This window comes from Carassius gibelio, chromosome A18, assembly GCF_023724105.1.
Source record: "Carassius gibelio isolate Cgi1373 ecotype wild population from Czech Republic chromosome A18, carGib1.2-hapl.c, whole genome shotgun sequence".
NCBI lineage: Eukaryota > Metazoa > Chordata > Actinopteri > Cypriniformes > Cyprinidae > Carassius > Carassius gibelio.
This window is the reverse complement of record NC_068388.1, coordinates 8,631,067-8,653,814: the sequence shown is the minus strand read 5'-3', so window position 1 is coordinate 8,653,814 and position 22,748 is coordinate 8,631,067. Positions and strand designations below refer to the sequence as shown.

The following is a 22,748-nucleotide window of genomic DNA, read 5'->3' as shown; positions in this document are numbered from 1 at the left end:
GTTCAGTGTTCGTGCTATGTCTTAAGAGTTTTTGATGAATTATTTTTCTTTGTTCTTACTTTTTATGTTCATGCTTTGGCAAATACAAAAGATATTGTGTAAATATACTGTGTTTTATTGACAAGCCTCCTTCTCTCTTTTTAAAAGTTCAGATTAAAAAATTATAATTGTTAAGAGATGTTGTTTACTTGCCTTCATGTCTTTCGAAACCTGTCTGACTTTCATCCGTTTATTGTAAAGGAAGTTGTTTACAGAAAAATATCCAAGCTTCTCAAAAGTGAATAGTGACCATTACATTTTGAGTATGACTTTAATATAAGCCTGTTTTCTCACATAAAACTAATGCTCGGCCTCAAAAAAAAAAAAAAAAGACAAAAAAAGAGGATAGGGCATTTAGATTCTCTTATCCACTTTCATCCTATGTATAAGAGCAGCATGAACATTCATCCAAACATCTCCTTTTTGGATTGCAAAGAAAAAGAACTGTGTCTGTCTTTTATCTTTTTTTTTATTGTCCAATTTGTCCTTCATTGTGACAACAAATATTCCATGTATGATTAGTAAAAATTGCATGCATAACAATTCAGCAAAATGCTGATTACAATCATTTTAGATAGAATGTCACACTACTGGACATTTTTTAATAATTAATAGATACCACCCACGTACAAAAAATTTTTTTTTGCCAAAAAAAGAGTTTTTTGGCAAGCTTTCTCTGTAGCCTTCAATTGTAAATGTATGAATGCGTAAATTACAACACAGCAACATGTATAAAAGCACAAATATTCCTCTAAAATTGGTTAATGTAACAGTTAATACTGTGGGGCCTAGAGACTCCGCAGTGGAATCTGTTAATTTAGTACAAACATTAATAATATTACATCGCTGCCTCACTTGAATCCGTTGTCTAAGTACCTGCCTCTAATTGTAAATGGTGTCTTGTCAGGGATGACAAGACACTTCTGCTCTTGTGTCTGAAGTTTACTGAAAGAACACTGGAGTGCTATTCATTGCATTTCACACCGCATGCTGTGTTGGCAGAAACAGATGGCGCGAATCTTGGCAAAGCAAGTGAAAGTCCACTCCGGTACGTCAGCGTGTCCGCAGAGGTCCTGCCAGTGCTGCGCAAGCCCTGAGGCTCCCAGCTTATCTACGGCTCCAGCGATGCTGGTGACACGAGTCCCATCCAGCCAGGTCTCTGTCTCAGCACTCGACTGGCTCATCAGTCATTTCAGCACATTTTCAGCTGGCAGATCAATGGCTCCTTTTGCCTGTCTGTATATAAACTGATCGGTCTTCTAATCAGCCGTTTCACTTATGAGATCAGTCTCCTTTTGATTTATCCAATTTATCCGGTCTAACTCCTGGATCCAATGAATATAACTAAGAGTGTTTTAATGCCCTTGGCTCTGATCAATGTGTGTAGCCACTTGTGCTTGAAATTAAGTCAGGTACCGCAATACTGTCCTGAACATTCACTCTCACACACAGACTCTCACCAAAGGCTCCCAGTTCTCCTAGAAGTATCTTTCTTCACAAGTCCCTGATTTCCCTATACAAGTGGTGTTCTTTTTTCCGCTGTGTTTGGGCTGATTGGTAATGTGGTGATTAACGTGAGGGTGAGGAAGTTTGTTCGTTTAATCAGGGCTCAGGTTTGATGTGGTGTCTCCTAGTTTAATCACTGCAGCTAAGCGCACAGGTTTGATGTGGACAGGTTCACTTAATAAAGCCCTATCTCCTCCGCCTTCATCAGCTTTCTCACTTTGTTCTGCCTGTTCGAGTGCCAGTTAGAACTCAGAAGTGTATTCCTTTCAGTTCATCATAATAGACGAAATGGGGGCTTTTACAATTTAAGTTTTAGTCCATTAAATATGGACAGAAAGCCAAAAGTTAGCGTTTTTATTTATTAAACAATTTTATAATTTATATTTTACATCATTACGTTTAATGATCATTTTTACAGGTTTAAATTATACTTCAGTGCAATCTCAGATATTTATCCTGCTGTATATATCAAAAAGCACTCCAGGTTTTAAATGTTCTTGAGTGCCTCTTTTGATTTTAATTTTATTTTATTCAATTATTTGCAAATAACGTTGTCTGCTGACATTTTGCCAATGTAAACGATCCTTTTTCTGTGTTCAGTTCTGTGAAAGATGCATATTATTAAGATGAAGAGGGTGAGCAGAAACTTTTTCCGCGCCATTTGATGTCAGAAAGCAGTGATGCGGCGATTTATTCATTTAACCAGAGCAGTAATGGGAAAGAAAATCATAATTCAGACTTACATTTTAACATGAAATGTAATTGGAATTTTAAACAGAGGGGCCCCTTTGTACGATTATGATTAAAGGAAAATTAATTGTATGAAAATGTCGCCACAGATATAGAAAATTAGATCTAGCAAGGCCTGCACTACATTCTAAAAATATGGCGTATGGGATCGATCTTTTCTTACTTTTCTTTCTCACGCCTTTTATTACTGAGGTCCAAATCTAAGTGTGTTAATTTTATCTGAAATTACAGTGAACCATGCAGGCGTGGAAGTCGAAATTAGCCTAAAGATGTTTCATTTACAAAGACCGAACCACTTTGTCAGGGAGCGATTGTTTCTAAGCATTATCTCCGCCTCGTTTTAATTGCTTTGGAAGTGAAATTAACAGAATTAGAAAAATTGCCTTTGCCTTTTTCTACAAGGCTCTTTATTCACGGGTATTGTTGTGTGCTTTGTATAGATTATAGGCCTCTTTGTTCTAGCAAGTGTAAATATATACGCCTCCGGTCACAGGTTTAGCTCCACACAATCCTCTGATCACAACTTAATGAAAATTAATTGACCAAAAACTGTGGTAAAATCCGATTTTCCAACCCCTGGTAATTTTGCTTTAGATGCAGATGTGTAAGATAGTGGGTGTCCTGGTTGAATTAAGAGCACTGAGAATGTGCTATGGTGAATTTATGTGCTTCTTCTCAACAGTTTTGCTCATCTTAAACCTTATTGGAATAACAATATGGCCGGCGATTGTTGAATTAGCATGCAAAGCCCTGTCTATGTATTGCATTATAATATTCGTAGAGAGCTCTTTTTATTGTATAGCTTGTTCTCTCTAAAAGAATATAATTTGAAATTGATTTTATGTAAAAAAAAAAAAAAAATGTACGCAAGTAGTTTTATCACCAAGCTTTTACACTTTACATTCTGTAAAGGTTTCCCCCCCCCCCCCCTTTTTTTTTAAGATCAGCTTATTAAATAGGTGTTTTTAAATACCAGCGGTTGGTTTTCTAATCATGGTTGGAAAATGTAAGGTTTTGTTCAACTGCTGCCAACTGGGAATGTATTGAGTTATACAAATGAGTTAATCATCCTGTCCAGTGATACAACACACACACACACACACACACACACACATACACCATGTTCATTTACTTCCTTGTGATCTGAAGCTCTGGGATTTCCAGCCAATTAAAGCTGTTAAAGGGTTGTAGCAAGAAGGTTTGAAATGAATCAGAATTTTCTATCTTAATCATGTACTTTATTACTTTTTATTTACAGAACTCCCCTACTTCCTGTAAGACATTAACAGGGCATATTCAATATTATCTGCAGCCTCTCATTTGAGGCTTTGGCATGATATGGGATCTTTTAAAAGTCCTTTTAATGTCGGACGACTTTTTTATGACCTCTTTCTCTCCGTTTTTCTCTGCAGGCTCTATTGGGGATCTTAACGGAGATGAGGACCCATCTGATGATGTAAGCATGTCAGGAGAGGAGGGCGGAGCTTCAGACCAGGAGGACTCCGCAGAGTGTGACGGTTCAAGCCCACCTTCATTTACACCACTTTATAATGAAGGTGAAGTGGCGCATGCTAAACCAGCTGTTGTATGAAAAGCATCGGAAGCCCAAATGTTCCCAACAGTGTGTTGATGGTCTGACATAACCTGTACTGTTTTGTGAAGAAACAGTTTTATCACTGATGTCTGCTGATAACAGTATTACACATCTCATATTCACACCTCGCTCACGTCTGGCCTTCCATAAAATGGCTTCGTTTTGTCATGTGACTTAAAGGGATGGTTAAAAGATACAATTAAAATGTACTCACTATCATATTATTCTTAACCTATTTGCAGTGTTTTTTTTTTTGGAACACAAAAGGAAATTTTTTAAGCATCTTTATGCTCCTTTTTTCTATACATCAAGCTCCAAAAAGTTTTTATAATGTTTTTATAGTTTTAAGCTATATATTTTTAAGTCATTTTTTTGGAGCTTGATGTGGTCACTATGAATTGTCATTGTTTGTAAAAGCCGCCTGAAGATTCTTCTAATCTACTAATCCTTTATGAAATAACTGTTGATGAAAAGGAAACACTCACTGGATAAGGCATCATAAGAAAGTCCATCATAACTTAAAATTTAATTGTTTTAATACCTGGTTTAGTTTCTGAAAGTCATAAAAAAATTTGGTAATGAGGTAATATTATTATGTTTTAAGTCACATAAGCTATTTAAGTCACATGTTTGGTTAAGATTTCTGTTTTTCCCTCTTTTTTTATTTTTAATCTGGAAAATTCCCATTCTTGTGAAACTGGGGACTGAGGAGATAAGAGCCAGTTCGTTGGCTGCTTTTGATAAACGCATGGGAATTCTGTCAGGTGCTAATCGTGACTAGTCTAGAGATTGCTCTGTTTTGTTTGTGCGCATGTGTGCATTTAGACATACGAGTATGTGGTATTTGCAAATTCGCATTCGAGTTCCTGTTTGTCATCCTCCTGTTTTCCGGTGTGTCTATTTTAATGTGTTTCTTTAGCTCCCCCCCCCTCTCTATCAATCTCTCGCCCCCACCCCTCAGGGCTTCACTGTTGCCCGGTGCTGCTATTATCAGCCTCTGTAAATCAGCCGTGTTTGACGAACCTGCTCTTTCAACCTGCGATCAATACCAGGTCTTTATCAGACCAGCAGTGGCTAATAAAGGCAAGCTCCCTTATCCACCATCTGGGAGAGAAAGAGACCGGCGATAACCAACTGATAACTGCTTCAGAAAAACACTCAACCAGTCACAGGACACACAGTGCCGATAACCACCTGTATAACATAAATATAAACGAAAATACCACCTTTTAATAATCATTAATGGCAGAGCGGTTGCTGGTTTCCACGTGAAAGGGTCAGTCTGAAGCGTTCCCAATAAAGATCTGATGAACTCCTTCTCGTCCATATCAGCAGAGGAGCTGATAAACCTTAAGTAAAGATGGCTTCATGTTCCAGAACACCTTTGTTATCTCAAACCCAGTGAGGAGGTTTGATCGCGGGCCTGATCTGGCTTATGGTTTTACTGAGGCTGAAATAGTTAACTGGATGGAAACATCTTAGCTAGCCCCCACTTTGGACGCCATGGTGGACTCAGAGATGATACAGCTGAGCCCTTCGTAACATACAAGAACAGAACTTGACCCTACCACGATGATCTGTTTTGGGAGAAAGACCTTACAGAAAATTGAATAAAAAAAAACGAGGCCAGCCAGAAAGAATGGAGCAAGTTGTGTGACTTTGCCCTCCAGGTGTGACAAAGGAAGTCGCTGTTATCAGATGAACGGAGGTTGTTGGGTTGGGGATGTGGTGTGTGTGTGTGTGTTTGCATGTGCTGGTAGACTAAAGACACTGTCGAGGAGCCAGGATGGTGGCAGCACCCATCCACCCCACCCTCTTTTCCTGATACCTGCCGTCTCTGCTCAGATGATATGGGAGATTATATTGATAATATTAAATGCAATAACTGTGGCTCCAGCTCCTGTCCCCACGCTGAGCGCTGCAGGATAAAATCAATGTGCCATTCAGTGTGATTTATAGCTGAAAATAATAGGGCTTCTTAGGCAGGGAGGGAGGCACGTCATAAGCCAGCATTGACTGGGACGGGCTGAGAATGGCGGTCGGGCCTGGGTGGAATTGTCGGGTTTGGGAAGGGCGTGCGCATGTGTGATTTATTTGATGATGAAGATCTAATCTTCAACCTGTTGCATTAATAACAGCAGCTCTGACCTGCGTCACGCAGACGGACATTTATGGCTGGTATTGATCGGCAGCTATCACTGTTTATCGCCCCGGGAATGCAAGGGTAAACATGCCCTTTGTGCACCATAGATGAGCTGTAATCGAGGTGGGGTGAAGGGGAGAGAGATGGGGAAGGGGAGAAGGAATGGAGGAGAGTGGGAGAGAAGAGGACAAGAAGTCATGTCAGTTTATTTGTATACATGCAACAGTGGCACTCAACCAACCGAAAGAGACAGTGCTATCAGCAAGGTGATCGCTTGATCACAGAGAATAACTAATCACTGGCATCAGTGTGTGGGGGATCTGTACTGTCTTTTACGCTGATGAAAAAGATTGGCCTTAATAAAAGGAATACGCTGGCCGTCTGTTGGCAGTTGGCTCCAATTCTCGTTTGGTAAATCAGAAGGACTCGGGTGTATTGGTGAATACACCTTTGATCATCAGAGCAAGACCAGTATTTAGAGAACTGTACAACATAAGACATGAAAGATCACACTCAGGAGCCAAAAATTATTAAATGTGCTAAATGTGCTAAAGTTAATTTTAGAAATAAAAAAATAAAATAAAAAAATATGTATGTTTAAATCATTATATTATTTGATATTATATGACATAATTTTGGAAGAAATTAATACTTAAATGATCCCAATAAATTCAGCAGGCATGCGTTGATCAAACTATTTTTTTTATCAAACTGTTTCTTGAGCAACAAATGGCTTCTTTACAGAAAAAAAATATATATTAAAATAGAAAGAAGTTCTTTTTAAGTTGTAATTATGTTTAACTGTATTTGTTTTATTTCAATCAAATAAGTTCAGCCTTCGTCAGCAATAAGAGATTTCATTAACAAAAGCTTTTGAACGGTGTTGTGGTATTATATGATAATAGCATATAATAAAATAATGAAAATTACAAATCTGATCACTCTGAAGTAGATTAATTTGCAATAATGACTAATTCATTATTCCATTTATTTCATGTCAACTTACCAAATAACTAAATATTTTATTTTTACAAAAGCAGTTGTCTGCAGAATGCTGTGGCTGTCCGATCAGAACAAATTCTCCAGATAACATAGCACAGAATTGAATTGCACATACATAAACATTTCAGAACATGACGACTAAGAAATATGTGTTGTTTTTGATGTATTATTTTCATCGGCTTTCCACAGAACCAAGAACGCACGAGTCCATTTCGGTGCCGGGTGAGGGTGGGGAAGATGAGAAAGGACCATCAGAAGATGAGGAGGAGGAAGGGGCAGATGGTGAAGGGGAACCCCAGTGGAACGGCCCAGGTCAGTCTCTATCTTTCCCTGGAGTGTTTACATCAGAAAGGGCCAGCCGAACTCATACTGTCAGCTTATTTGCATTTAAAGACAAAGGCCCGAAAAACTGTGTTTTTCTGCAATTCGACTCAAAATAGGCATTGTCAAAATGATATAATAAATGATCTGTGGAGTATTTTTCGCTGAAACTTCACAAACACATTCTGCAGACACCAGAGACTTGTTTTCATGTTTTCAGCACAGGTTAAGTACCTTAGTGGGCCTCATTCTTCGCAACAGTGTTCATAGATGTTCCTCGATGCCAATCACCCTGTCAAAGACCTTAAATTGCAAACATATGATAATAAGTATGCATCAACCTCTAGGTTATTTTGTGTGTTGTACTCTTTCCCTCAAACCGGTTGTATAAAATCTGAGACATACTTAGAACTTTGAGACTTTGCTGCACTCAAATCTTTAATATCAGCCTGGATAACGTAAAGCAGCTTTTTCTATCATTTTTCTCCATCTTTTTCTCTCAGGACCATGCGGCTGAGCGGTACAGCTTATAGCGATAGTGGGGATCTAGTAAAGTATGACATGATTCAATATGCAAGGCCGTTTCTTTATCTCGAATATGTAGAAATCGTCTAAATATGTGTGTGTGTTTATGTGTGTGTTTTAATTTTTCACGTGAAGGATGTGTTTATTATCGCCCTGTTCCAGCCTGTCCTTTTAACAGTAATTGGAGTGATATTAATTGCTGTGCGGTTGCCGCTTGATGACAGCACTGGCGATGTGAGCGCGATAGGCCCCCCTCCTTGTAAACTAACTGCCAGGAGAATGAGGAAGAAGGGGAGAGAGAAAATGAGAGAGAGTGAAAGAAAGAAAGAGGGGGGAGCAGGAGAGAGATATGCTTTCTATCAGTACTGGAGCAGGCACTGCTTTTATCACGAGCACGATTGGCAAAAGGGAAACTTTGACCAGCCTGAATCCCCCCACACTGCCCCACATCCCACCACTGGTCTCTCCATCACCACTTACACCCCCTGACCAATGCACACATGCACTTCTTCCTTGTTTCTTGTTGTTTTGGGTCACAGTGTGTTAATTCTTGCACTCGTTTTGTATATGTCACCTTTTTATTTTTTCTATTATCCTCGTAGAACTGAACAAAAACCATTTCATCTGGAGCTGTTTGCATTCCTCTCATTTTTTACTGTAATCAGCGGAGTTCTGGTTTTAACGACCAGATTGACTTCATTCAGAGAGGACCGGGCCTTGTCTGATGATGTCACATCCTGTTTTACCTCTTTCTTTAGTATGAAGGTAGAGCTGTGCAAAAAATCGAATGCGATTTTCATGCGCATCTCATCAGTAAAGATGCTCCTGTAAATAGAAGTATATTTCCAGCACGTGCGTTCAGATCAGGGTTGCCAGGTTTTCTTAATAAATCCTGCCAGTTGCTTCTTAAAACTAGTCCAAAACTAGCTCAATCGCATTTCCAGGAGGTTCCACGATAAAAATTACTTCCCCGGGGTTAAAATATACATTTTTTAGAAGGGTTGCCTTGGTAAAATTCGCATTTTAGGGGCTAAATGTCACGTTATTGGTATTGGGGTCGCTTCGACCCGCAAACAATCGCAGACTTGGCAACAATGGTTCAGGTGGAGCGGCAGTTACTACACGGAGCCGTAGTCTACCGACAACTAACACAAAATCGCTTTCAAAATCGACAAAGAATCGCCTGCGATTTTAACATCGATTTTGTCTAGATTGTCAGTGAATTACGGCTCGGTGTAGTAAATGCCAACCAGTGTTGCCAAGTCTTTGGTTGTTTTTCATGTCCTCGGGTCAAAGCGACCCCAATACAAATAATGTGATATTTAGCCCCTAAAATACGAATTTTACCAAGGCAACCCTTCCAAAAAATTTATATTTTAACCCCGGGAAGCAATTTTTATCAGGGAACCTCCTGGAAGCCCGATTGAGCTAGTTTTGGACTAGTTTTGAGAAGCAACTGGGCAGGATTTGTTGTGAAAACCTGGCAACACAGATCCAAACGCACATGCTGGAGATATACTTCTAATCACAAGAGTGGCTTTACTGATGAGATGTGCATGAAAATCGCATTCGACTTTTTGCACAGCCTTATATGAAGGTGTTGCGGTAGCGAAACTACCCGTAATTTCTGCATATTTTGCTGTCTTTATGCAGTGATTTTGTCATTCTGTACTGAATATATCTCTTGGAACGTTTTCCTATTTCTGTTTAACCTTTCGTATCTTGGCCTTATGTTTCCTTAAAGTTCTCAGCTGGAAGGTTCTCATCCAGTGTCGTTCTTATCAGTTTATATAAAGCTTTATTGTATACGCATGCACAAACACATAGATAAAGAGATAGAACGTAGGCCATAAATAAACAAGTATGCTTATTTATATGTGCCTTATCAGTTTTGAAGCTATAAAATGCACATATTTAAGAATTGCCAGTATGCTGGGGTACAACTTAGTTTGAATTCTGTGTAAAAAAGAACAGAATTTTAAATGAGTTGGAGTCTTTTAGTGAATTATTCAACCATTTCAAAGAGTAAATAAAAATATAGGTATTATTATTTTTTAAATTGAATGTTGTTGTTTTTTAATTCACCATATTATCAAAGAATAGTGCATATTACAATTCGACAACTTACGCAATTTAATGTGCACAGGCGTCTATCCTTTCTTTAAAGCATCCATACGTAACAACCCTGGAAAACTCAAGCTTGTTATTTATTAATTGCTTCTGTATCTTTATCAAATATTTTTCAGGGTGGGGTTCTGTTGAATGAATTGATAGGCAGTGGCGAGGCAGAAGTGTCAGGAATGGGTTGATACGGCAAAGCAGCTTTTTAATCTATAACGTGTCCTGCTGCATGATATGCAAAATAAATTATGAAGAAAAAAAATTATCTTCAAAATGACCTTGCTGGCTGGAGGGTTTGATATTTTCCTCTCTGCTTAAAATTCTTGATATGCAAATGGCCGTCACAGTAATCCCTTCTAGCTGGCGGACCGTTGCTCATTTTTCCTTCCTCCTTCTCCCCCTTTCTTTCTCTCTCTCTCTCTCCATCTCGCTTTCTCTTTTACAGTTTAACAGGATGGAATTAGACCTTGACTAAACTAGCTCTGAATATTATGTTCCTGCTTGCCCAGCATTTCCTCCCCACAAGCCTTCCTTATCCACATAAGTTATTCAAATTACTCCAATAAAGCATTATAATGGCAATGATAATAATGATTATTGTTATTTACCCGGCGTGGTGGGATTTTATCATATTTAATTATAAGGGATCGGAGGGAGCTGCGTGTGCATATTATCATTGGCATTTAAATGCTGATAAATTATTTGCGGGTGCTGGAACTGGCATTGATGAGAGGGCTGCAGGGGCGCTGATAGGTGCGGAGGTGTTGGCCGGGTTTTACAGCGTCAGCAGAGGAGTAAGAAAATCTGCATACACCTCTTGAAGAGTCCTGAGCACTGGAAAATTATAAACATATCAGCAAAGCTCAGAGAGGGAGAGAGGGGAACTAAATTTAAAAAGAAATGCATTTGTGGATGTCAGTCCAATGTCATGAAATGTTCCTGCAAATACATACACCTATGTTGCTGCAAATATTTAAATAAATAAATAAAAATGTATAATATAATATAAATATATTATTATATTTCATATTTTATTATTATATATATTTTACATTAGATATTTTTATTTAACTAAATGTATATATTTTTTTTTATTTATTAAGATTATTATTGTATTACTAATGTTTCATTAATATATGTTTTTAGTGAAGTTGTCTAAATAGATTTCAGATGTCAAACTTGGATTTTTCTTATCTTAGCATTTGAGTTTTTTCTTTGTATTTTTTGTAAATATTGTATGCAAGATGAAGTGTGTTTTTAAATTCTTGCAGAAAAATAGCAAAATAGTGATTGTTATTAAACAGGTTTCCCGACACTCTTCCTTACTTTCATTGGTTGGACAAGAGCCCCATCCCAAGGCAGTGTTGGTGTGTCAAGCTGTTTGTGATTCTCAGGGTGCTTTTTTTTTGGTGCACACCCGGGTTCGATTTGACGTAAGAGTTTGGTTCGTTTGGATGATGTGAACGCTGTCTTCCGAACTCGGGTGCACACCTACGAACCGTACCCAAGTCCACTTAAAAAGGGGGTCTGGGGTACGGTTCATGTGAAATCTGGCACAGTTCGCTGCTGATGTGAACACACCGTACACACATACAAATCGCGGAAGTGAACCATTATTAAAGACGTATTATTTGATAAAAATGCGTGTTTCACTCACTTTCTTGACTAGCGTGACAGACGCGCTGCAAACAGAGAGCTATATATCTAATTTCTGTTAGCCTTCAGCATTCTTTAGAGCAGCTGCGGAACTTTCGTAAGACAGACGTATGTTCCGTAATGTACCGAAGCCTTGTAAACAAATTGAACTGTTCAAAAATGTAAATATATAAAAGTGCAGAGAGCAATGTATGCATTTGCTTACTTCTCCTGTGCTGCTGTTACTAAGCAATGGGGTAAAAAGCTGCTGGCTTGATGAAACAAATGAACTGCGATTCGGACCAAAATAATATAATATAGATATAGTGCAGTGGGGGAAGAGGGAGGGGTGAGCAGTCGAACTCTGGTTCAGACCAAGTGTGAAAGCACCCTTAAACTAACAAGAGTATCAGTGTTTTGAAGTGACACACTGGTTACACTTTTCACTTAAAAAAAAAACAAACCTCAGCTTTAAATAGAATGAACATAAAAACCTGGATATCACGGAGTTAAATTTTGATATTAAACAGAGTAGCAAGTGATAGTCCTTAGTTAAACATATTTATATTGTTCTCAGGGAGACAAAAGCGCCTGCAGTCTGGGGTTTTATCAGACGTGTCTACTGCAGGAGTGGAATTCACGGGCGAGTCATTCAGTCTCATCCCTGTACCCATTGTTTTGCTGCTGAATGAGGAAGCTTAGATCAGAGCACCAGAGTGTATGGACGTAATATGCAATTGTGCTCTGCATTTCAAAGTTAATTCAAAAGATGAATTCACAAGTTTATTTTGATCTGCTGTCACTCTCAATGGAAGGGCATCGGTGGCACTGATGCTCTGCTAGACCTTTGATGATCTATATCCTGCTGAACAAAGCTGAATTTCTTTTAGTTCCTTTTTTTTCTCATAATTTATTGTATGTCTTTCGGGGCATAATTTAGTGGAAGCCTGATACCACTGTATTTGTATCTGTTCAGTTAATTCAACTCGGCCTAAACATGCAAATAATCTTGACATGCTGTCAGTCTCATCAATTATGTGGTTAGTTTGGTTAAGCTGATTTGGGTTACACATAACAGCATAAAATAAATACTAACCATACAAAAGACTCAAATGCATAATCATAAAGTTAGATTGTGATATCAGATATACCCAGATCTGTAATTGTGTCTGACTGTGATCTTCTACATGCTGTAGAAGCTTTTTTTTTTTGGTTGTTTAGAAAAATATATTTAGAGAGAGAACTGCGGAAAGTTTAATGCTGTAACAGGTTCATGGTAAAACGGAGCATGATATTTTCAGAGATCTACATGAAGTGCCATTAGACTATATAACTGCACCTGGTATTTTGCCAGACTACCAAACGTGTTTTTTTTTCCAAAATGTTTTTTTCTTAATTCCTGTGTCGGCGAGAATGTTTTGGCAGCACCGATATATCAGAATGACAGCCTGTGAAGTCAAATGGTTTTCAGTTGATTATCTTGCCTTCTTCTGCAATCTTTCATTATTTCTTCCTGAGATCTGGCTGTGGTCGTGCTGCACTACGAGGGACTCGGGCGAAAGCTGTTATCTGAGGCTGAGCAGAGCGGGACCAGCGTCAGACCGTTAACTTCCATTCTCAGTCACTCTCACTTCCCCACGTTACCCTCTTATTCCAGCACAGCGTGTGTCCCAGATTCCTGACCTGACATATGGGAATTGTAGTTTATCTGTTAATATCGATTTTATATTTGATATTTCTTGTTTTTATTCTATAGATAATCTTTACAGCCATCTAACGCTCACTTAAAGTTTCTCTTTAACGACACTAATAATTAAAAAGCATATTTAAATTAATCTTTAGCAAATAACAACATTGCAATGTTTTCCTACTAAAAAGTAAAGTCAAACATTTGAAATGTAAAAGTGAATTTGGGTGATTTATTTTTGACAAAATAGTACAGAATTTGAATATCTGCAGTTTATCAGTTATTAGCTATAACAAGAAAATAATTATCCTCCTATTGGTACTCTGTAATGTTATTATTATTATTTTTTTTGTGGTTTCTCTGTCATCAATAGTAAAAGTTATTTGCAATTTATGAGTGACATTCTCTCAAATGTACAGTAATATTAGCATCCCTACTACTAAACTAACCATTAAGAAATATTTATTTTCCCACTCTGGTCATGGTGGGCCACCAGTATAGCCACTGGTGTGTGCCCTTTTTCTTTTTCTTTTTTTTTACAAAAAATCCACTCTGTTGGTTTTCCAAGAGTCAAATGATCTGATGGGTTATTCTGTTCAGTTAAGGCTCGTATAATTAATTAACAGTAACAAACATGTGTTTTCAGGCTCTATTTTTTCACTGATGAGAGTGTCTTTGAATCTCATTTGTTTTTTTTATTTTTTTATTTTGCTCTTGGCATGCTTCCTATGCACCTGCAGAATGCTGGAACTTTATTGTGCACAGTGGGCTGCGGGACAATCGTCCCACACTTGTGGTTAAACGGAGCTCAACGGCAATCTAATAAACTTCACACGAAAACATTCTGGCTGGAACAATTTAAATTTAGAACTATTGTTTGTGAATAAGTGTGCATTCCACTGTAGCATACGACTCACACAATGATGATTGACTGTGAAGGAAGGGGAATTTATCTGTAATTAAGAACATTCCCTTCCCTCTGTCTGTCACTCTCTTCCCCTGTTGATGATTGAGAGGTGTGGGCTTTAATCTGAAGGAACATTTCTCACCGCCGTCCCCTGCTGCTATCTCCATGTGGCCCATGAACTGGCGGCTGCAGCCGGGACACTGCCACGCCGATTACCAGCCCTATCAGATGCCTGTGCTTTCCTGCCGTTTCCTGTCTCTCTCTCTGTGCCCCGCATTTCAGTTAGTTTTCTCTCTCTCCTGCCCTATATCTTCCCTCTGCCAGGCCCTGGCTTCTCTGTGTGCCACTTACATCTGTCATATGTAGCTAGAAAACAGTTTAAATATGTGAGAAGTATCTGGAGACATTTTATTTTGTAGGAATAGGATTTATGAAGAAACCACATATACCTGGTAGTTTTGCATTGATATTATATTAATGGTTGGATTAAATCCAATTGAATTAAATCTTTTTTTAATTTAAAGTTTATTTCGTTCAGACATTTAGTCATTTAGCCGTTTCTTATTTCACTTTGTTTTATAGAGATGCAGTGGCCTTAAAAATATTTGGACAGTTAACCCACAATTAAAAATGTGTGCATTTCTTTGTTTTGTGATAGAGTATCAAACCAAATAGCATTTATTGTAAAAAGAAATAATAATTATATATATGTATCTCACCTTGGGACTGGTTGGTTTCAAGCAATTTGTAGGAAATGGTATGGAAAATGATTTGAGAAAATGTCTAGAATTATTTGTTTGCAAATTTCACTTTATTTTATATTTTGTTATTTACTACATTAATATTTACACATTTTAAATGTTCAAATGTGTGTTTGCTTCCTCTGAAGTAGAAAAAAAATCTCACTGCTGTATTTCCTTGTAATTTCCCATATTTTATTTTCCAAAACCTAAATCTTTACACTGCAAATCATCAAAATGTCCTTTTTCCCAGCCAGAGGGAGTTGCGAAAGTAGACATGAAATAATTATTGAATTAATTATCAAAGTCACATACCGTACAATTAATTTGATGGCTTTTCCCGGAGTCTTTTCCCCTGTCTATGCGGCGAGAATGTCAAGAAACATTTTCTAATTAATTTATGTGTGATTATCAAGACGAGTTTCTGGAAGGTCCTTACTTTCAATTTGTGAAAGGGTAACGGTGGTGGAAGACAAGGAAGAAATACACACACACACACACACACACACACACACACACACACTCACACTCACGCACAAGATCAGGCCTGCAGTCATACAGAAGATTATAGAGCATCTATATGGTCTCCTAACCAGAAGACATTCAAATTAATTAAAATCACAGCATTAAGGGTGAGAATTAAAACAAAATTATTATCCTAAAGCAATGTATTACCTTTTAAACATCATTTAAAACCCCATGAAATCAGAATTGGTGTTTTGTGGCATTTAGTTCATGTGCATTTGCTTTAAAGCTAATCTATATACAACTCTTTAAGCACATATATATTTATTTGCACTTTACAATGTACATTGTTTCTCACGTAATATGACTCATCCTGCATTACACAGATTTTTTGTCAAAAGCTATTCAGAAGCTAGCCTCAGCGTCAGACGGCACGCCCTCGGACCGTTGGCTAAACGTATGATGCATATAGGACACAACAGTGGATTGAAACTTTAAAATACGGTTTAAAATAATGGTCTGTTATTGTGGCGACATTTCCACGCCTTAAAAAACATGACGATGAACGAAACTAATCTGATTGGTTGTTTGACACAGTGAAAGCTCCCAGCTCCTACGCGAGCCTATCTAGTAGCTAATGTCCCTGTAGCAAAACATGGTTTATGGCTGTGATGTAACTAAAGCCTAATGACCCCCTAAAATAATAAAACATAAACGTTGTTGCTTTTCTGTCGAGGTCACCCTGTTAAGACTAATTGCACCTTTCTCACTTGTCGCCCCCTGTTGGTTTGGGTGAGTTGACACTTTAGTAAAGCTAAAGTTAAAGTATCTTGTATGAGTCATTATGCAACGGTTTTGTTTTGCAGTTTCTTACAGTAGTTATCCTCTTGGTTCCTTGTTTCTTGTTCTATTATCCTGGTCAAGCATTATTTATGTTTAAATTGTGATATATCACACTCATTGTGCTTATCAGACCTGCACTTTTCTTCTATAATTTCTGTAATACAATCGCTTCAGCACTTCAATATGTTTTCCACCATGGTATAATTTAACATATAGCTCAAAGGCTTTATTTGTTTCTCCAGGCGTGCGTCTTCAAAGCCACATCTTTGCAGCAGTGTGAAATGCTTTCTGTTTGAGCATAGTTCATCTTGCCTACACCTTTGCATATTTTGTTTGGCATCTGCTCTTCTCCAGGCCTTGTGTTGGTCAGATAAAAGTTCAGAAGTACAGTTAAGAGAACTTAGTTGTCTAAACGGTAGTAAATGTCAATGATAAAGTTCTGTTGAAGCTCATCTGATGAGAGTGGCAACACAGGTGTCTTATCTCCACCCAGCAAAAGAAGGGTAAAATGGAAATGATGCCTCGCTGAATATACGATGCCTATCCTAGAAATTTGTATCTTCTTAAATGAACTCTTTGACTTACGGACGCTTGGGTGAGTTATCAGGCTCTTTTTGTTTGAGTATGAGTGTGTTGGTGGACGGTTTATTGATCACTCCTGTTAAACTACACAATAACCACTCTTTTACTAGTGTTAGACACAAACTTTCTAGCAAACACACTTGTTATTTCCACTCCGTATGAGTTAGGAAAGTGGGGGATTTGTCGTTCAGCAGAGGTTAAACCCCACCTATTAGCGTAGGGTCGGAGTGTGGCTCTGATAAAGATTTCCTGTTCTACTGTGTCAAAAAATCAATGGCTGCGGAGCGATCTGCTCATTTGATATCAACAATAGTCTTTTTAAAAATCAATTAGTCCTTATAGAGAAGCCCAAGGAGCCTTGGAAAACTGAATAGGAATCTGCATGATCCTTTTAGCCAATAAACAAGAGTCAATGGAGCTTTAAAAAGATGAACTCCCTCAATGTTGTTGTTATGAGTATATGAGAATCTTTGTTTGTGTTGGACTGATATAGGGTGTTGTTCAGGAACATCGCTGAAAAATGTAAAGCTGGCAATTAGGTTTGAGGCCGTTAACTGACAAATATAAAAATACATTGAAAGGAGAACTGACTAAGAGCGAATTCTTGTTTAACTGAACGCGTTGTTCTTAGGAGTTTGTTGATATTCAAATTCCTGCTGATACCGTTAATATAGCCAGTAGTTATTTTTATGGATTACTCTGACACTCATCACTGACTGATAACAGATTACTTCCTGATTGTACAATTGAAACATATATATTTTTTGTGAAGCTCCTTTGAATATGTATTGTCAAAAGTATTAATTTAAAATAATTTAAATCAATAATTTTAAATGCTACGAGTGAATTTAGGTGTCACAACATTAAAATGTAAAGTATGGAAAATGGATATTCATCTGGATTTGTTTAAGATTAACTTTAAAGGAGTATTTAATCCAAAAATGAAAATTTGCTGAAAATATAAAACATTTTTTAATTTTCATCAGAACTGATTTGAAGAAATGTACTGTAGCATTACTTGCTCAGCAATGGATCCTCAGCAGTGAATGGCTGCTCAGAATGAGAGACCAAAGAGCTGATAAAAACATCATAATGTTCCACATGCCACAAGAAATCCACACTCCAGGTCACCAGTGAAACATCTTGCAAAGTAAAAAGCTGTGCTTGTTAGAAACAAATCCATTTTAATGTTCTTTAATTTTAAACCATTGCTTCTGGCCAAAATACCAGTCAATGATAACTCTTATTGAATACTGACCATGAGTATTGATGATACCAATGTATTGGTTCTGGCGTCAGTAAGGATAAAACAGATAATTACACAGGCATGATTGCAAAATCTGCTATGTTTGCGTGATGCAATGCTGCAGCTGTTTACTGAATTCCTCTCTGTCTCTATTTCCAGAGCTTTAAGGCCACAGGCAATCATTTCGTCATGTATAATAATTACTCTTCTCTCTTCTAGCAGTTTTATTGTGGAGTTTTGGCTGTTATCACCAACAGCCCGACTCACCATAACCCTGGTTACAGGGTTACCCAAAATATCTGTGAACAACAACCCTGTCATGCATACAAGTACTACACATATAATGAAGCACCAATATTTTAATTACAAATTGTTCATTAAATGAGATTTCAGGAAAGTTTTGGGTCCCAACTGAGTTAATGTGAATCCTTCTTCAAAGGAAATATGTGGCTGTGATAACGGAGTATGACTAGTCACACAACACCCACCGTGGAGTGATTTGTGTTGGCTTCAGGGTGTTTACCACACTGCTGCTGCTCCAGAACTGCTCTTTCGTAGACCCTTTCCCTCTAGTGTGTCATTATAGCTGAATTCAGCTTTCTTTCTTTCTTTCTTTTGTACGATGGTGTTGAATTAATGACGAAGGGTGATTTTCTTTTTTTATATGGCACACTGGGTGCTTTGGTGTCTACGGCAGCAGGCATATTGATAAGGCTTGTGTGGACACTGCCAGTGTGTAGAGCTATTGATAAGAGCTGTGTGGACTCATCACTATCGATAAGGGTGGTGTACATTTTTTGGGAACCGTTCACGCAGAGCCATCGATAAGGTTGATGGGGTTATTGTTGGGGAGTTGCCATGGCCCAACACAAGGGCAGCATCACGAGTGTGTCAGTGTATTGTGTGGGAAAATAATAGGGTTTTAGAGATAAGACGACTTGGTCTTTAGAGAGGATTCGTTTGGGGTTGTTCACGGGGGTTACAGATGTGAATTGTCCAGCAGAAGCCCTGAAAACATTATAGCTTTATGGAAAGGTGTGTCAGTGCTGTGTATTTTAACACTTCCCTGATGTTAAGAATGATTTGGGTGAATTTCATGAAACCTGTCGAGAAATCTGTCGAGATTCTGTCATAAATTACTCCCCCTCAGGTCGTTCCAAACCCATAACATTTTTTTGGTGAAATCCGAGAGCTTTCTGACTCTCCATAGACAGCAATGCAACTGAAACATTCCCAGGCCTAGAAACTTAGCAAGGATTACGTATAGTCCATGTGACATCAATGGTTCAATCGTCATTTTTTGATGCTATGAGAATAATGACTTTATTAAAAAATTACTTCTCTTCCGTGTCAGTATAAAAATAAAAAAGGATTATTTATTATTTCATTTTTAATTATTTTGATCACTTTAAATGTATTTAATATTGACATTTATTATTTGTATATTTATTTTCTATAAAATTAATTCTTAATACTGTAATGTGCAAATAAATATGAGCTATTATAGGCTCTCTCTCTCTCCCTTTCTATATGTATATATTGTATAACATATATTTAATAATTTCGTATATAACATGTAATGTTAACAGTAATTATTTGTATTTATTATTAATCTTAAAATTTATTAATGTACAGTTATAATAATAATTAAATATAGTTTTATTATTACTATTATTAATTACTATTGATAAATACATTTATTTGAATAGATATATGGCTTAATTTTTTTATTTTTCTAATTGTAATTTTATACAACTTTTAAAACTATTGCTGTACCGGAATTTTGTATTGAATCTAATGAGAATGACCTTTGAGGGTAAAATGAATCGCAAAAACAAGGAAAGTCATATCTGGTAATGAGCATTTTGGGTAATATGTGCTAAATGTTTCTTTTTTTATATTTTATTTTCTAACTTAGGACTTTTTAATTGGATTTACCTATTCAGACTTTGTTTAAAAACAACTGAGATTTTACTGTTGAGAAGCTACCTGTTTGCAGTCACCATCTGCTGAGCAAAAATAAAAACAGATGGCGTAGGAATTGCTTATGTAGGAATTATGCCAGTGCTATTTTAGAGTAGTCTATTGATAATAATGGCTTCTGTAGTGATAAGATTGGGTCATGTGAGAGGTCAGGGTGGGTACTGATGTTGGGCTTAGATTAGAAGCCAAACAGTAGATAGGAGCTCTGGGCTGTGGATCTAGGACACTGGACTTCAGACTGCAGATAGAGGCCCAGCCTCTCATTAATAACACGCTGACTGATTTATAACTAATCATTTAATACTAGCTTTCAGACAATTCCAGTAAGTCTCGCTCTGTCATGTTTCTGTCCAGCATCTGTCCCATTCCACCTATGTATCCTTCTCTCTTGCTCCCATTGCCCTCTCTCTCTTCTTCACGCCCTCCCCCACTCCACGTCTTGGCTGTGGGAAAGCCATTTTATCAGCGTCTGTCTGTTGTTCTCTGGTGGGGATAGATACAGAGAAGATAGATGAGTGTTTTGACATGGAGAGTGTTAGACAAACACTCTTATCGGCCCCAGCACTTTAGCCCGACCCCCAAAAGCGAGACTGGTGGGGGGGCTAAAGGGGGGGTAGTTAAACAGAGCTGCACAGGGACAAAGATGCTGGAACAGACTGGAACCAACACCACAGGTCGACCTCCTCAGCGAAGCTCCCTCTGAAGAAGTTACCTTTTTAATAAACATTTCTAAAGCATAAATATGTAGAATTCTAGGTTGAGTGAGCAGCGGACTTTTGTGTCAGCTGTTCCATATCACTATTTGTGGAGCCTGTGTTTGTTCCTGTGTCAGGCCTGCGTTTGTGACTCACCAAAGCCTTGACTCCCATCCCACTGCACTTATCTCTCATAGGAAGTACAGAAGTTCTTTCTGTTTTGGTCCAGCGTCACTGCCCGTTGAGTGCCAAACTCCCCCTAGTGGTACTAGATTTAGTAGTTGACTTTAGAATCGATGTTTATTAATACTAAAGACTGAAATAGATATGGTTTGGTATGGTGTTTTGACTCCTTGCCTAACAAATATAAAGTTCAAACTTATTAAAGACAAGTGAGCAGCCGGTTAATAAGAACAAATGAACAAATGTGCAGTTTGTGTGCAATCCCAGAATTTCGGCTGAAGTAAAAAAAGAAAGAAAGAAAAAAATAGGCCTGTCGATCTGTATTCTACTGTATACATTTATAGATGAATTATTGTTGAAGCTGCAAAATTACTTGTTGGTATTTTTGATATACTTTTGTATGTGTTTGTCGGTTCAAGTGCAAGAGGACTCTAAAAATAACTTAGGGTCATGCGGGTTGTTAGAGACATGCGTGTCTCGGTGTGCGCACAGAACATGTGTGAGTACTTAATGGAGTTGTCTTTCACGTCTTTCTTGCCATAAAATCACAAGACTTAAAAACACATGCAAATGATCAACTTTCATGATGACGCAGCAGTGGCCCGATCGGGCAAGTGTCAAATCCGTCAACTGTGTATTATTATTTTTTTCATATATTTTTTATTTTATCTTATATTTGATTAATTTATGTATTATTTATTTTAACAATTTAATCAGTCTGATATTGAATATATGATATTATTGGATATATGATATAATTCTTAAATTTAGATTTACTTTTTAATTTCTTTCTAATTACCATTTAATTTTTTGTTTAATGTATATTTACATTTATTTAATATCAAGCAATTTGTCAAATAATTACTTTTTTATTTTTAATTCTTACATTTTTTTATTCACCATCGTCAGTAATAATTGTAATTTGTTATCTGTTAGAAGTGAAATTACGCATCACCGAACACATCACTGTTGTGATGCCTAATTTCACCTCTAACACTGAAAATGTTTGGTTTGTGCGGTTTTATTTGATTAATTTAGACAAAATTGTAGATAATTTTAATAGCGTAAATTTATTGGTTATCGGACATAAAATAATAAATAATTGTCCACTTATTGGTGTGTCGGCTAGAATTGTAACATTGGTGCTTCCCTACTTAAGTATGAGCAATAGCTGTCACCTTAGCAAACGGCACTTAAAACAAACTAACTCTCTTTTTTTTACCGGTTTTTAATTGTTGTTTTGATGTATTTACACTATTTTGTGCTCTGTGTGTAAACAGATGATCTTATGCTAAGTGGCAGTGCTGATGACTTCAAGGTCCTGGCCCTCAGGGACCTGTCTGATGACACCGTGTGGGGTCCGTTTTCTGGCAGCATCCAATCAGGCGAGCCCATAGACGGACCTGCCAATGAGGTAAGGGGCATGTGAATGGACCAGCGATCAATTTGGATATTTGGTGAAGATTCCTATCTCAGGTCTGTTGTGTCATAACATGACAGTCATAATATCCCTGGTTCAATTAACATGATATTACCATATTGGGATTGGGATTTCTGGACAGGTTACCATATACCGTAGCCTTGTGTTGTATTAGAGAATCAGCCATGTGTTGTAGGTCCATCTGATCATGTGACGTCAGCTCAAGGAGAGGTTTCCTGGCTCAGACCATTTTCTCAAACATTTCAGAGATGACACTGTACACCTGTACACACTCTTACTCACAGGCGAAGTTCCTCGCTTGGCTGATTTCCAGAGAAGATGGATGCATCCAAAATATTGC

The 22,748-nt window shown here is 37.6% G+C and overlaps 1 protein-coding gene across 1 annotated transcript in view; it reads left to right on the top strand.

Annotated features, from left to right (window-relative positions):
* zfpm1 (zinc finger protein, FOG family member 1) overlaps positions 1 to 22,748 on the top strand; it is a 71,223-nt gene that overhangs the window by 32,803 nt on the left and 15,672 nt on the right. Inside the window, exons 2-4 of the mRNA XM_052531407.1 lie at positions 3,708 to 3,851; positions 7,224 to 7,346; positions 22,248 to 22,381. Of these exons, the coding sequence (XP_052387367.1) occupies positions 3,708 to 3,851; positions 7,224 to 7,346; positions 22,248 to 22,381 (401 nt within the window). The remainder of the gene's footprint in view (positions 1 to 3,707; positions 3,852 to 7,223; positions 7,347 to 22,247; positions 22,382 to 22,748) is intronic.